At 38.1% G+C, this 14,957-nt stretch overlaps 1 protein-coding gene across 10 annotated transcripts in view; it reads left to right on the top strand.

Moving 5' to 3' along the window:
- Positions 1-14,957, top strand: part of Slc8a1 (solute carrier family 8 member A1) — a 351,192-nt gene that overhangs the window by 272,165 nt on the left and 64,070 nt on the right. For 3 of the 10 annotated variants that reach the window (XM_040738197.1, XM_040738196.1, XM_013118504.3), the window contains exons 3-6: positions 5,218-5,324; positions 8,576-8,596; positions 9,016-9,033; positions 13,002-13,070. In XM_040738197.1, the coding sequence (XP_040594131.1) occupies positions 5,218-5,324; positions 8,576-8,596; positions 9,016-9,033; positions 13,002-13,070 (215 nt within the window). Of the gene's footprint in view, positions 1-5,217; positions 5,325-5,840; positions 5,945-8,575; positions 8,597-9,015; positions 9,034-13,001; positions 13,071-14,957 lie in introns of all 10 variants that reach the window. The other 7 variants (XM_040738198.1, XM_040738200.1, XM_040738202.1 and 4 more) reach the window with 7 other exon arrangements.

Genomic DNA, 14,957 nt, shown 5'->3' with positions numbered 1-14,957 from the left:
GAAGAGAGTGTAAAGCTAAAATAATAAGCCTGCATTTAATCTAAAATAATGATCTCCATCACTTGATGTGGTCATAAATATACTGAATAATTGACTATGAGACCTGGTGATTGGCAGTAGGTTATATTATTCAAAGGAGCTTGAGGCCATTTCAGGAAATAAACAGTTGAAGTTGGATGCCACTACTTCTTTAAGTCTAATTTCCTCTGCACTAGGTAGAAAGAATTACTTCTAGGGATGTCAGGAAGACCTATGGATTTAAAAAGATGCCTGACTCTACTCACCTTTGAGTATGCCTAAATGGGGGTAAACCTTAAGGAGGGAGCGATGGAAGTATCCAAATTTGTGACCGTTTTCATTGAAACCTTCCCTGTGAGAATCTGGAAAGGAACCCTTCCTCTCTAAGCCCCAGGCTCATCTTTTTTCTTGCCAAGGTTGGACCCAGGAAAATAAAACCATAGAAAGACAAAGTTATATTTAAATTATTTTAAAAAGAAAGAAGATAGGAAGGAGTACCACTCTAACTTAACAAAGACTTAAGTATATCTTAAAGAGATGTTCTGTTTCAGCCACCACTAATAAAGAATGACTTTCATTCCCCTGTCAGTGACTCACCACCAGACTCCTTGGTAGTCTGTTTGAAGGAGTTGAGTCCTTTGAGACCCATCAGATAAGACAGACTAAGAAACAGAATCGCATTGGCTTGGTGTGCGTACATGAAAGGTGCCACAAAGATCAGAAGAAATTATCTGTATTTTTCCACTAAATAACTCTTTTCTTAGTTGCATCTTTAGAAATGAAATGAAAATAGCTTCTATACATGCTTTGTTCCCACTGAGAAATATTTTAATGATATCATAAGGTTTTAAGTATTTTACTCATTTTTTAGAAAATGTGATTTTTGTAGTTAAGAATGGAAACAATCAAATGAGTTGTCCTGGCTGTCTTTAGAACAATTATGGTTGCTGCAAACAGTCAGGTGCTTGTATTTTTGTTTTTTTTTCTATTTGCTCCTCATGTGTGCAGTTGTGGACAAGTTATGCTCTTTCAGGCTCCATTTTTGTCAACCTGTCCACTGAAAGAAATAACAGCCTCCTATGAGCAGAAACGAAGGTGTGGCTTTAAATGAGTTTGCAAGACCCAAGACACGTGTTTATTAGGGAAGGACTTACACAGATAAGAGTAAATAGCCACAGAGGTCTTCCTGTTCCAGAAGATGCAGTCTCTGCCCTTCTGATGCTCTCAGCAACCCAAGAAAGTGTGAACCCACAGTTCTACTACCTTAAAAGGGTCACATCTACACCTGAAACCACACCCAAAGTGTGTGGCCGCTACTATAAAAGCATACTGCCAATGATTATCTAGTCTAGCTGCACTGATCAACAACCAGCCTCAGCTCCTGCAGCATGCTCTGTGCTGGGTGGGTTGGTATCTTGGTCTTCAACTGTTGGATTCCACTTTGGCTCCACAAAGTGGGAAGACAATTGAGTCATGTGTTTCTCATGAGGCTTCCCTTTGAAAATTACTTTGGTTAATTTCACCATCACTACATTCTGTTCTGAAGTAAAAGGTGAACATAGCAGGCAATGGTTCCTGACTTTGTCTGCATTGCTTTAGAAAATTAACTCAGGGCTGACTTCATCCTGCTACTTTAGATGGACTGAAGCAGCCTTTAATAATCACATTTCCTATTAATAGCTTTACTGTGCTAGAGAAGCTAAATCAATATATAATTTAACGGCTTCTCTTGCCAAGGGCAATATCGATTCTGTTCTCTAATGATTTTGAAATGATATGCTGTTATGTAAATGCTGTCTATCCTAGGTGTCTTTACAAAGGTATATATGGATGTATTTCTTTTCTTCATTTTCTATATGAAAAATATTGCAACTATCAGATACTGAAAGATTTCTAAAGAATCCTGGTCCTGATGAATAGAGATGCTCCAGTGATAAATTGGAAACAGGTTTTATGGGCTATTATAGTTATTGTCTTGGGGTATAGAAAATAAAGTACTTACAATGTGTTCTAGTTTCATTTCTGTTACTGTGATGAAGTACCCTGACTAAAAGCAAAGTAGGGGAGGAAAGGTCTATTCTTACCTTAGAATCCAAGCTACAGCCCATTATTGCAAGAAATTCAAGACAGAAATCTCAGCAACTGGTCACATCCCACCCACAGTCAAGAGCAGAGAGAAACAACTACGTCCACACTACCTGCTTGCTTGCTTTCGGCTACCTTTCACTTCTGTTACATAGTTCACTACCCAGTCCATGACATGGTACAACCACATTGAAGATGGGTCTTTCCATCTTAATTAACAACCAAGACAATGCCCCACAGATATGCCCATGGTTCAACCTGATCTGGATGATTACTCCATTGAAAATATTCCTAGCTGTTTCTAGGTTGTATCCAGTTGATAGCTAAGGCTAACTAGCACATGATTGTAGAGGAATAGTAATGGCATTATGGGGTAATAAGAAATAAGATGTCAGCGGGTGATTTGGGATACTGAATAAGTTGATGTAGTGTCCCCTGGGCATAAAATCAGTGTATAGACGCTGACTCACTAAAATGGTTACTGCAACCATATAAACCTTCTTTACTTCTTTAGTAAAACAGTATCTGAGATGCTCTGTGGACTGGAAATATTATGTGGGTCATATAATAAAACGCAAGAACATTACAACCTGACTTGTTATCATGGGGACTTTTCAGTTTGTTCCCTACCATGAAGGGCATTCACAATGAATGTTGGGCCTTCATTCCTAAGGACAATAGCTAACCTGGCACTTTCAGTTTCCTTCATACTTCCTTGCCTGTTCTCATGACATTGCTTGTTCTAGCACAGATGTGCCATCCCAGTTTAAGATTTCAAGAATGTAAAGTAGAAATTAATACCTAAAGAGCATATGTTTAGTTAATAAAAAAAACATAGAGAGAACTTTGGTCACATTTTAAATGGCAAATTTGACCTAACTTACAATAGCACATACTTTGTATGTATTTTTCAAATAGAATGTGCAATTCCAAATATGCTTCAGATAGTTTCCTCTTGGGCTTCTTAAAGTATTTTGGATTTTTCAGATGAAAATTAACAACTAAAGATCCCAAGTTAGTCAGACCAGTTGATTTTAATGTGTATAAACACACACACACACACACACACACACACACACACACACACACACACACACAGAGTAAATAGGTGAAATCCAGAAAAGTGCCTAACAACTAGGTAGGAGCTGTTTGAAGATGCAGTTGGCTTTGTCATTCTCTTGATAGTTTTATAAATACCTGCTCTGAAAAAATTGTCATTACATTAGCCATGTCTTACTGTTCACCTGCTGCAGTCTTTGGACCACAAAGAAAAGGCACTCCCATGAGCCCTGGCTTCTTAGGAGGAAGAAATCGGGATGTCGGTATCATACATGTTCTGTAGCCAGGGAAAGGAAGGATAATATGGACTCCAAAGGGCAGGAAACAATCATTTGATCTCCCTTTTACAATGCTGAGCCTAGAAAGGATGAGTTAAAAATTTGGAAAGAGGGGCTGAGAAATGTAGAGAACTTTTTCATACTTTCTTCATGTTAGGATAAAAAGAATAATGCTCATTAGAAAACTGGTGTCTCAGTGAAACTTGGCAGATTTTTTTCAACAAACTAAAAGGGAAATGATGAACCCATCTCTTTCTAAAAGACCCAGAAAACATTACCAAAATTGAAGGATCTCCATGTCACTAAAACTTTCTGTCTATATAAGCCTATTGTTTCAAAACTTTAATCAGCTATTATCTCAGTTAATGCTATTTTTAAAAATCTTGTTAAATCAGTATTTAGGGGGCTTTGGGTAAGTTGTAATGTATACCACACTTAAGCTTTGTTAAAAGATAATTTTAGAATGATCTACTTTCAGATCCATCAAGAATTATGTCTGGTATCATTACTGGAGTTTGGATTTGCATAATATTTGCATTTGTAATGTCTATTCATCAATCATTCACAGCCATAGGACCATAGGGCAAACATTACTGAAGGATGGACTGCAGGAAGGATTCTCCATGAAACACCACAATATATTTATGAAGTTGAAAAGAAGTATAAATGTCATAGCTTAATGAAAGTTGAAATTCAACTTGGCACTGCATGAGAATAATTATATTAGCAGTTGTCCGTCCCCCCCACTGCCATCACAATTTTGAAATGGCTGTATAAAATAGTTTCCATCTTTAGGAATGCATTCAAAACAAGAACAACTTCCAAGGGACTTAAATAAGTTAGATCCTAAGACACTAGGTAGAAATAGAGAAGGGATTTCATTCTCTTCTATAATGCTTTTACATATGCATTGTGTTAATCAAAATAAAATGTAATGATAAAAATATTATGCTTTGGAACACACCAGTTGGTTGTCCAATACCAAATGATCATCCCTGAAAAGTTATATATGCAAGCAACATTATAGGAATATATATATAGTAATACATGCACACATGTATATATGTATATATATTATCACAACAATAAGTGGAAAAAGAAGCCATGGATTTTTTAAAAATAATGAGAGGTACATGGGAGAGTTAGAGGAAAACATATTTTAAATAATATGCTTGGAAATAAAATAAAACACAGATATAGGGAAAATTACCCACCACTTTGAATAACATTTCTAGTAGTATTTTATTGTGTTTTTATTCCCTTTATCTATTTATGTATATAAGTGGGAGGGGTGTGGATATGTATGTGTGCATACATGTATGGTGGTGTACCTGCCATGGCATGTGAGTGAGGGCTGGAGGACAACTTGTTGAAGTCAGTTCTCTCCTTCCAGCAGGTGGTTTCCATGGACAAAACTCAAGTCATCAGTCTGGGTGTCAAATGCCTTTACCCACTGAAGCTTCCCATTGGTCCTATTGTGCTTTATTAATTTGTTCTAAATCAATGACTTGCAGGACACAGCAAAGACAACACAAGAGTCTAATACTTTAATAAGTATTATTTTTTCTTCTCTTACTATAATCTTCTTTTCCTTCTCATACCAATGACAAGCCTATTAATGTTGAGAACTGTACTTGTCCAAGTTAATTCTGTGGCCGTGGGCATGGAACTACGTTTTCAGTGACTTCTCTAACCTTGCTTTCCTCTTGCCTGCGTTCCTTTGCATGCATGGATGCCTCTTCCCCTGTTCGTCAATTTCTATTCTTCTTTGTTTCAGCAAAACAATTGCAGTCAAGGTAATTGATGATGAGGAGTATGAGAAAAACAAGACCTTCTTCATTGAGATTGGAGAACCCCGCCTGGTGGAGATGAGTGAGAAGAAAGGTGGGGGAGCCGCTCCAGGGCTGAGTCCGACAGCTTCTGCTGGCCTGTGCCTCCCTGGACGCCTGCATTCTTCACCACATGACTTACAATGCACACATGCCTCGGCTATGTAACAGGGCACAGCTCTCACCCCAGCAGCAGTGAGCCAGAGCTGCAGCCACATCAGCCAGTCACGGCCGCTGTGCACCATGCAGGTCTCAAGGGTCATTTTGGGCACAATCAATCAAGCTTCCATAGCTGGGGAAATTGGCACAGATACTATGCAATATCCAAATTCTGTCACCCTAATTGTAACGGAGGAAGAAGCAGGCAGATCTATGCAAGCGATCCGTTAACACAGAAGCCTCAGTGGAGACCAGGGAAGAGCGCCCAAGATGCCCTTTTACATACGCCCGAAGGTCATGTGCTGCTGGTTCTCCCTCCGTAACATCACAACAACATTCAGCTTGGTGGACATCTAGAGCATGAGCGTGTGACTCCAACCATTTGTTTTGCCTTTGTCTTGTGTCCCCACAGGAAGATCATTACCATTAGAATATTTGATCGTGAGGAATATGAGAAAGATTGCAGTTTCTCCCTTGTGCTTGAGGAACCAAAATGGATAAGAAGAGGAATGAAAGGTGTGAGAGTATACAAAGACATACTGGCGAGAAACTGTACTCTTCTCCCTCTCCGTGTCTCCCTACTCTCACACTTAACTCTCTCCTCTTCCTTGGCTTCGAGCACTAAATTCCATTGCCTTTGAAGCTTAGTGGGTTCATCTCCCTTCCCTAATGGGTTCGCCAAGCAATTGCCATTTTCTTTAGGAAGGGCTGACTAACCTTGATTGCAACCAGAATTTGTTATACATTAACAAATACTGGAAGAATTTCTGTAACTCAGAAATGATGAGATAAGAGAAGGTGTTCCACTTTTCTCTGCTTCAGAACCACGTAAGGACATGGCCACAAAGGTTCACTCTGGCATAGTTTGTCGATGAAAGTAAGGAAAAGGGAAGCCACCTAAGAGTCCATAGTAGATGAAGAGTGCATTTATAAGAAATTGCAGAAAAATCAGTCATCAGGTTTCTTAGAGAATCTGGTTTTGGGAGGGTTTTGTTTTGTTTTGTTGTCTTTTTTCTGTTTTTGAGACAGGGGTTCCTGAATTTGAGTCTGAGTTCGGAGCTCACTATGTAGCTGAGGATGACCTAGAACTCTTGATCCCCCTGCCTCTACCTCCAAAGTGCTGAGAGGTGTGTGCCAATCTGTCCAGCCCCAGCTTTTAAAAAGTGATTAATAAGAACAAAGAGCCTTATGACTCTTGCTGTCAGGAAGTTAATGTACTTACTTGGTATTTTCCATATCATCAATTACATCCTTTAGAAGACACCATAAAGCTAGACATGATGGCACACCTCTGTGATTCCAGCACTTGGGAGATCAAAGTAGAAAGACCAAAAGTTCAAGGGCAGCCTGAACTACATTAATAATAATAATAATAATAATAATAATAATAATAAACTCTAACAAATAAGATACCATACATATGAAACCACAGTCATATGTATGAGGTCAGTTTCAGTATCTAAAGGCGTTGTAAACATTTGACCCTGACTTATACTAATCCTAACCATGCTTTAAAATCTTTTGATACTTATAGAATTAAAACAGATTTAATATGAATGGTAACAAGAAAAGCTGAGCAGTGCTATTCTTTTAACTAGATTTTTGAATGACATTTTTGTTAATTCTTTGAGAATTTTATAATTAGATTCTGTTGGTTCTCACTGTTTTAGGAAACATTTGCAAAGAGAAGTCAATTCTGTTTCCTAATTCTTCCCTACTTTATAAGAGGTTCTACTTCACAAGGAAGAAGGAGAATCTTTTTGTAGTTTTTAAATGTAGGGCAAGAAATGTAATGTATCTAGCCAAATCCTTTGTAGACTTGACACAGTCTCCCATTCTGAGAACCCACGGACCTCAGAGACCATCTGAGAAAAAATATTTTTTTCCTAATGTATTTGATTTACGTCCAAAATGGCAACAGGAGTGATGCAGAAAGGAACGCTCAGTACTCATTTTTATACAACTTGTTTAAGAAGAAACAATATTCAGTAAACAGAAAGAAAAGAGACTTCAAAAATGAAATATATATTACAAAGATGGGATCAAAGATGTCTCATTAGCATCCAGGAAGAAGCATTTGCTGCTTACTGTGTTCCTCCAAAGAGCTGTCTTTTATCTCAAGGAGGACCGTCGCCTTGGATGCAGCTCTTTCGATTGTTGTTTTTAATAAAATATGCCCTCATATAGAAACAAATTAAAATTCCTTGATGGTGTTCTCCCATTTCATACCGGCCAAGTGAATTCTTCTCAGTATAAGTAAACTTATTGATTTCAGTTTCCTAGACTCCCTCTACTTCCAAGACCATGGTACAGGGAAAACTGTACTGAAAAGAAGCACTTGTAATATTCCTGTAGACAACCCAGGAGGCCTTTAATTTGAATTGCATATCAAGTTAACTTTCATTAAAATAAAGTGCTGTGGTTCCATTTGTATTTAAAGAATACAATCTGAAAAGCTACGTTATAGACTGGCCCACATTCCTCACCCTGTCAATTTCTCTGGAGCTATATATCCACCAGAAAGTGTTCTGGTTAGCCTGTTAACTTGCAGAAGTTACTGATAAAGACACACAAATAAATATCAATTTAGAGCCTCTTATGATATGGGAATTTAAACAGCACAGGAAATTTTGGGGGTGTCAAAATATCTTCCAAATAAAATATGCAAAAAGAACTCTACCTGAGCTAAAATCTCCTTCCAAGAGGGTTAGCTAATGGATTTTTTCTAGGGTCTTTTTCTTGTTCTCATGGAAAATAGCTGAGGTTTTTAGTCATTAAAGGCTTCCAAGCATTATTAGCTCTCAGACAATATTTATTATTTCCATACCGAGTTAAAGATTACCTTCTCCAATATTCACAGTATATTTTGTAAGTACTATATGTCAACAATTGTGGGAAAAATATCTTACGACATACACAAAGACATATAAGGTGATTTTTTTCAATCACACAGAAATATTTCTGTTAGGGTCAGTTATTTGGAAATGTCCCCAGCAATGCATTCCCTTGGGATGCACATTTTTTACATATAAACAATGGTTTCCCCACTCTATTAAGGACTGCCTGGATTTCTTTCTGCTAATATTCCTCTTTCATTATTCATTTGGTCTCTTATTCTGTGTTTGTCTCTGTCTGTTTCCTTCACAGCCCTGTTATTGAATGAGCTTGGTAAGCATTTCATTTCTTGCATTTCCTTTCCATATTTGTAGGTTATATTCCACTTCTCTGGGATAATACCATAACTATTGATTATTATCTCTATCTGTGGGTTAGCCAGATTTTCATTTAAGTCTATTGGCTTCATTGTAGTTGAAGCCAGATCATTCATATCGCATTTTAAATTTAGTATATAAGCTTTAAAGGGCCAGTGATTCCTCGGGTATCTACAAGAACTACGATTGTGCACTAAATTGCATAATCTTAAGAGATTATGTTCAGTTATGACTGGACTTTTCATGTTCCTCTTAGTTACAAATCTGGCAAGTTTTCATAACTCAGGTGGGCTATCAAGTATCTTACATCACTAGTAATTCTTATTTGTAATATAAATTAAATTATGACATTTCTTTTCTTTTGTTCTTTTTTAGGTGGCTTCACATTGACAGGTATGCATTTTTCAACTCTAATACTACGTAATTATACTTTTACTGTCACTGTCAATATATTACACTTTTAAAAAATATATTTTCTTGTTTTATTTCTTTTTAATTAAGGAAAATGCCTGTATGGTAAGATACTGCCTTTTAAAAGTTCCTGTTTCTGCCCAAATAGCCTAAATACCAAGCCAAATGTAACCTGAATTAATATTTAACTGTGGCCCACACTATCTTCTCATTGATTTTACACATTAGTATGTTTACACATTAACACTTTTACAAATTAACAACAGCCTGTGTGTGTGTGTATCCTATTTATTTGTAAGAAAACTCACAGGGAGAGCCTCTAACTGTTCATATTTTTGATACTAATCTACAGGTGCCCACAGAGCACTGAGAATTTACAGTGTATTCTGATAGATGCTGCTCGGTGCTCCAGTGTAAGGAGTAGAAGATAGCTGGCCTCAGATGGTGGCTATGACAACTACACACTTCGTGGTCAAGGATCATCAGAATCCCCAAAGTAGATAATGCCACATTAGCAGAGGATAAAGATCCAAGGCCTTCTTTGAGTACTTTGCTTTAGTGGTAAAAGCATGGTAACAAGAGCCATTTCTCCTATATGAGGTGCATTACAAAGTGCTACATAAGCATTTAAGATCCAAGTGAGAAAGCTTGAAGCCTTTAATTGCAAAGTTCTAGCATCTCTAAAGCTAGTTCCTTGTGCACAGGTGGAAATCATTCCTCATTGCAGCATCTTTTGACCCTGCATACCTACTCACCTTTTCAGAATAATTTCTGTAGATCTAGAGAGGAAGGTAACTACCCAATAATGACTCTAAATTGTCTGAAGCTGCAGGTTGGAAATGTCTCTGATAACCCACCTCTTAGGTATGACCACTTGTAATACGTTAGCCAAGCACCAAAATATTCTGATGTATCATGCAAATACTAATCCAAGAGCTGGAAAAAAACATTTAGAAGGAAATAGTACCAAAATTTCTAGTCATGAAAATACTGTTGTAGGCATGGGGACTGATGTCAGCCACTATTAGTATTAACTCCAGGACAGTGAATACCAAGGTGATTCTGCCCAGAGTGGACCTTTCTCGATCTGGCAATTCTGTATGGAAGATCTGTAGTTCTATATGGATGGCTGCTCCCAAATCACCTCTAGTCACAGCAGTAAATGACAGAATGACTTGTAGATGCTCAGAAACATAGAAATTAGAAAATCTTAAAATGTTAAACAGGGTAATCTTCTTACAGAAGTCCCTGAATCTGAACCACCCAAGCCTCTCCCAAGTCAGAATGAATATATATATGTATATATATACATATATATATATATATATATATATATATCCTGAGATAACTGACGTCATCTTGAAAATGTCCCAATTGATGAAGAGCTCCCCTTGAGAGAGTTGAAGGTGGTACACAATTGGCATGCCAACCTTCATGGCTTTGTGGATTATCTTTCTAAAGTCAACCACAGTCTCTAGAAAGAGCTTACTATATGGCCATTCCTTTCATTCTATGCAACCTGGTGAGACTTTCCACAGTTTCAGTCCAGAGTAACTTACTAAGAGTGCCTCTATGTCTTTGGCCATCCTGCATTACATATGTGAGGGGAGGGTTACATTTCTAAGGTTTTCTTTCCATGCCACTTGAACCATCCTCCCTTTTAGTACCTCAGTTGGTAGGATCCTCATTTTTCTTTTCTTGTAAATATTTCTCATAAAGTTTCCCATAACCTTTGTGTCAGCATCCCAGGCCTTGACCATTTGTATCCTGTACCTGACAGGATACAATCACATTCTCAGAAAGTTCCTACAATATGAATGGTCCATTGGGTCCCCCTATGGCTGAAACTTAACAAAATTTGAGGTATCTCCATTGTTAACTTCTCCCAATGTAGAAGTCAGTGCAGTTAGAATGGGAGATTATTCCAGGACTCTGCACATTTCTATATCAGCCTAATTGTTACTTAGCTGGATACTGTGAACTTCATATCCTCCTCCCCCCATCAAACCAGAAATCCCTGGGTTCAGTTGCTACCGGCGCATCTAAGAAACTTCTGCAACTTAGGTCTGTACAGTGAACAGCAGCAATAAGGCCGAAAGAGTTCTCTTTGAAATTACATTGGTGCTTTGAAGTCAAGGCTTTGAGGTACAAGGAAGAAGAGAAGAATTAATGTAGCCTTTGGACTTAGCCTGCAGGTTTTACATGAACTCGCAGGGATGATTATAGATGTGGTTTTGGAAATAGTGTATATGGAAACTTAAAAAAATCAGTTTTGTCCACAGCCTCACAACAATACACCATATTTTAGAAACCTTGTTAGTAATAGATGTTGAATTCTGGAGATGCCTTTGAAATTTGCATATCTTCACCTGCTGTTCTAGCCCTTGTGTCTCTGAAAAGCCTATGTTTGAATCTATGATCTCATTCCCCCCTGACCCTATGGTTTTATGATAACATTACAACTCATTAGAGTTTATAATGAATATTATTTTATCACCATTCCTTTGGACTTTATTGTACACAGTTACAAGAAGGAAAAAAAAGGTTTAAAAAGATTGATCTACCCCAAACCATTCATCCAAGACAGTGACCTTTCTGACTCTATGTAAAAGGCCTTTTGGAGATTATCCTACCACTAACCCTGTCATTTGTCTGATCCAATAGTACAATCATTTGTCTGATCCAATAGTACAAGCCATTTCCTTCTCCCTTCATCATTATATTATACATTTAACTCTTTATCAGTCTAAAGTTCAACTACATCTTATAAAAAGCCATCATTATGAATGGTAGTCAAAGGAAGCATAAAGGAAAAATGTCCATAAGGGGAAATTAGAATATGTAGAGGTATTTTTAAATAAAATTCAGTATCCTGGCTATTTGGTTCCCCTAAAACTTTTAAGACATACAGCTATAGTTCTCCCTAAAATTATATGGCACTCAATATATTTCTTAGTGTTGCTCTTCCAATCATTCATTCTGTGGTCTTGTAACAGACTTAAGGTGCATGTCGATTTTAATGGGCCAAACTCTGAGAATCCTGACACTTGAGAACACTTCCACCACACCAGTGTATGAGTTAGAGGAGCAAAGCCCCTCCATCAAAGTTTGCCTTATTTTACAACTGAGAAAACTGCATCTCCAAGAGGTGAAACTTCTTGTCTACATTTAAGCAGAAAACAAGTGGCAGAGAGCTGCCCCTGAGTCCAAGTCTCAAGATTCTCAGTTTAATTCTCAGTATATCTTTGTAGACAAAAACAGCAGGTGGACCTGGCAGCCACCTGAATGAGAAGTTCAATGAAATCCTAAGTCCTGGTTAATGGAAACTGTTGGCTGATAATGACTTGTCCTTATTCCATGGAAGCATATATGACACTTTCTAGTCTGCACAGGAAATGGATGTAGTGAGCACCTTCACAAGGCTTTTATATTCCCTGACCTTCAAAGAAACCTGTGATATAAATGGAGTAGATGTGACCTGCATTTTATATGTGAAAAATAGAGAAGAGAGCCTACTAAGGGCTGTACAGATGCCACTAATAGGCTTCAAAAATTAGCACACATGTCATTACACCAAGTGCTTTCTGTTGTTTTATGATGCCTCTGGAATCAGTAATTGAAGGACCTGGCTCATCCATTTCAAACACTTGCTAGACTGATTCTACCTCTTACCACAAGGAAAGAGGTTCATTATCTCATCCATCAAACTTAATCAAGCATGATTTGGTTTGGCTTATGGAACATTTGCCCCCATTTGTGGGTGGTAATCTCTATGGGTAACCACCAGAACTCCTCCTTGTGGCCTACAGGGGGTGACCTACAACCACCAACACTAACATGGCTTACAGTGTGTGCATTTGGGTGCTGTTTTTAGCTTACTAACTTCAAAATCCACTGAGAGCAAAGCAATGTGATCCATCCTGCTGATTTTCTGCCTGTCCTTTTGCTAGGCCAACCTGTCTTCAGGAAGGTTCATGCTAGAGACCATCCGCTTCCCTCCACTGTAATCAGCATTTCAGGTACTCGTTTCCCTGTGGCTTTTGAAATCCACAGCCTTCAGGTATACTCCTTATTAGAACCATAGATGTCAGTCCCTGGGCCTTCCAAAATTTTGCTGATTGACAAATGACTTCTCTGAGAGCTGGGATCCTGTGAATGATTAAAACCCGAAAGCAGCATGGAGAGAGAATATGGACCTACCCAGAGGCTGCTCCAATTCCTTCTTTATCCCAGAGTTCTGTGTGTTTTAGATTTCTTACAAATATCTCTTTTACATGTGAACTTTTCATCTAGTGTAAAGTAATTCTTAAAAAAAATTGCAAAACCAAGACAATTGTGTTTCCTTTCTTGGTGTACAAGGAAACAAAGAAATGTTGGCAGGGCAACCCTAGCATCACACCGCTCTCCTGGTTATACTGTGGGGTTTTACAGCTTACTAGTCAGCTCCTAGAAGGGAGTGTGTAGCTGAGAACAGCAGCACCTCCTCCTTCAGTCTTTACTGCTGCCCCTCACTGATCTCAGTGGTGGAAGTACTTCTGCCCAACCCTATGGGTCCCCCTCAGCCTCACAAATCATACCTCCACCCAACAGTCATAATTCTAAGCTCCAACTACACATTTTTCTCACAGTACTCTCCAAGAGACTAAAAATACAAATCTTCCTGGGTTCTAATCTGAGAGGCCAGCTGGAGCTGAAACATTGTCAAGTGTCCTGTGTTTGCAGGCTTGTAGTTCTGAACAAAGTGTCAAAATAACCCTGAGGAGATTTTCCTGCCACTGGCCTTTCCCCCACTTTCTAAGATCTATTTCGTTTCTTGGGATTAAAACAAATACAAATACAAAAACCAAAAAAAAAAGAAAAGAAAGCAAGCAAGCAATACAGAACTCTGTGTTGAACCAGCCATGTGGGTGACAAGGTCCTCTGAAAGTGATGACCCCCTCTTACCCCTTCATCACCATGATGCTGTTTCAAGATCTGGCTTCAAGCAGGAACCATTGGAAGCAGCTTTACATAATTCATCTGTTTCCAGAACTCAGACACCTAAAGCAAATGCTTTTTATTGTTTTTTATAAAAGCCGATCACTATAATGAACACAGAGTGCACTCTGGTGATTTTATCCTAGAGATTCTCTGTGTCCTCACCACACTGGCTTTTAACCATGGTTGCTGATAGTGCACAGGGTCTCTACATTGTTGTGGTGAGTCAAGATTATAACATTGTATATCCTATATACAGTGGTCAAGATTGCAACATTGTATATCCTATATGCACAGGTCAATACTGTAGCATTGTATATCCTATATACAATATCACAATTAAACTGGTGAGCTTTACAAGTATGTGTATGTACATAAAAAGACAGTCAATGAGACCCAGAGTTGGGCATAGAGAAAATTAATTTGCTCTAAGAAGTAGAGTCAAAACTCCATCATGCTCTCACTAGTCATAAATAAGTCATGAATAATGCAATAAAGTGACCTAGGGTACAGTAAAATAATCAGTTTTGATCTATTTGTTTGCAGAGAGAAAGAAACAAAGTAATTGATTCTGAAAATAGTGTTGAATCATTTTCCTATTTAATAAAAGGTACACCTAAGGAGAACACTAAGGAGGAAAAAGATTCAACTTTATTCATCAAAACCCTACATTGTAACCACTAATATATCAGTACCACTGTAGACCAGCCATAGCCATAAGATTTATCCACTTGTCACTTCTCAAGTACAAATAACTATGTCTCTTAGATTTACATATACTCACCAAATGAAAATAGCCCTCACTTTTCCCTGATACTGTGTCCACCATACCTGAATTATGACCACTCATTTCCATATCTCCTAGTCATCCTCACCATCATATTCACCGAGCAAGGTCCTCTACATGCTTCAAAGATAGTTTCAAGTGA

The sequence above is a fragment of the Mesocricetus auratus genome, unplaced genomic scaffold, assembly GCF_017639785.1.
Source record: "Mesocricetus auratus isolate SY011 unplaced genomic scaffold, BCM_Maur_2.0 Super-Scaffold_100676, whole genome shotgun sequence".
In the NCBI taxonomy this organism is placed as follows: Eukaryota; Metazoa; Chordata; class Mammalia; order Rodentia; family Cricetidae; genus Mesocricetus; species Mesocricetus auratus.
This window is presented reverse-complemented; position numbering and strand designations above follow the sequence as displayed.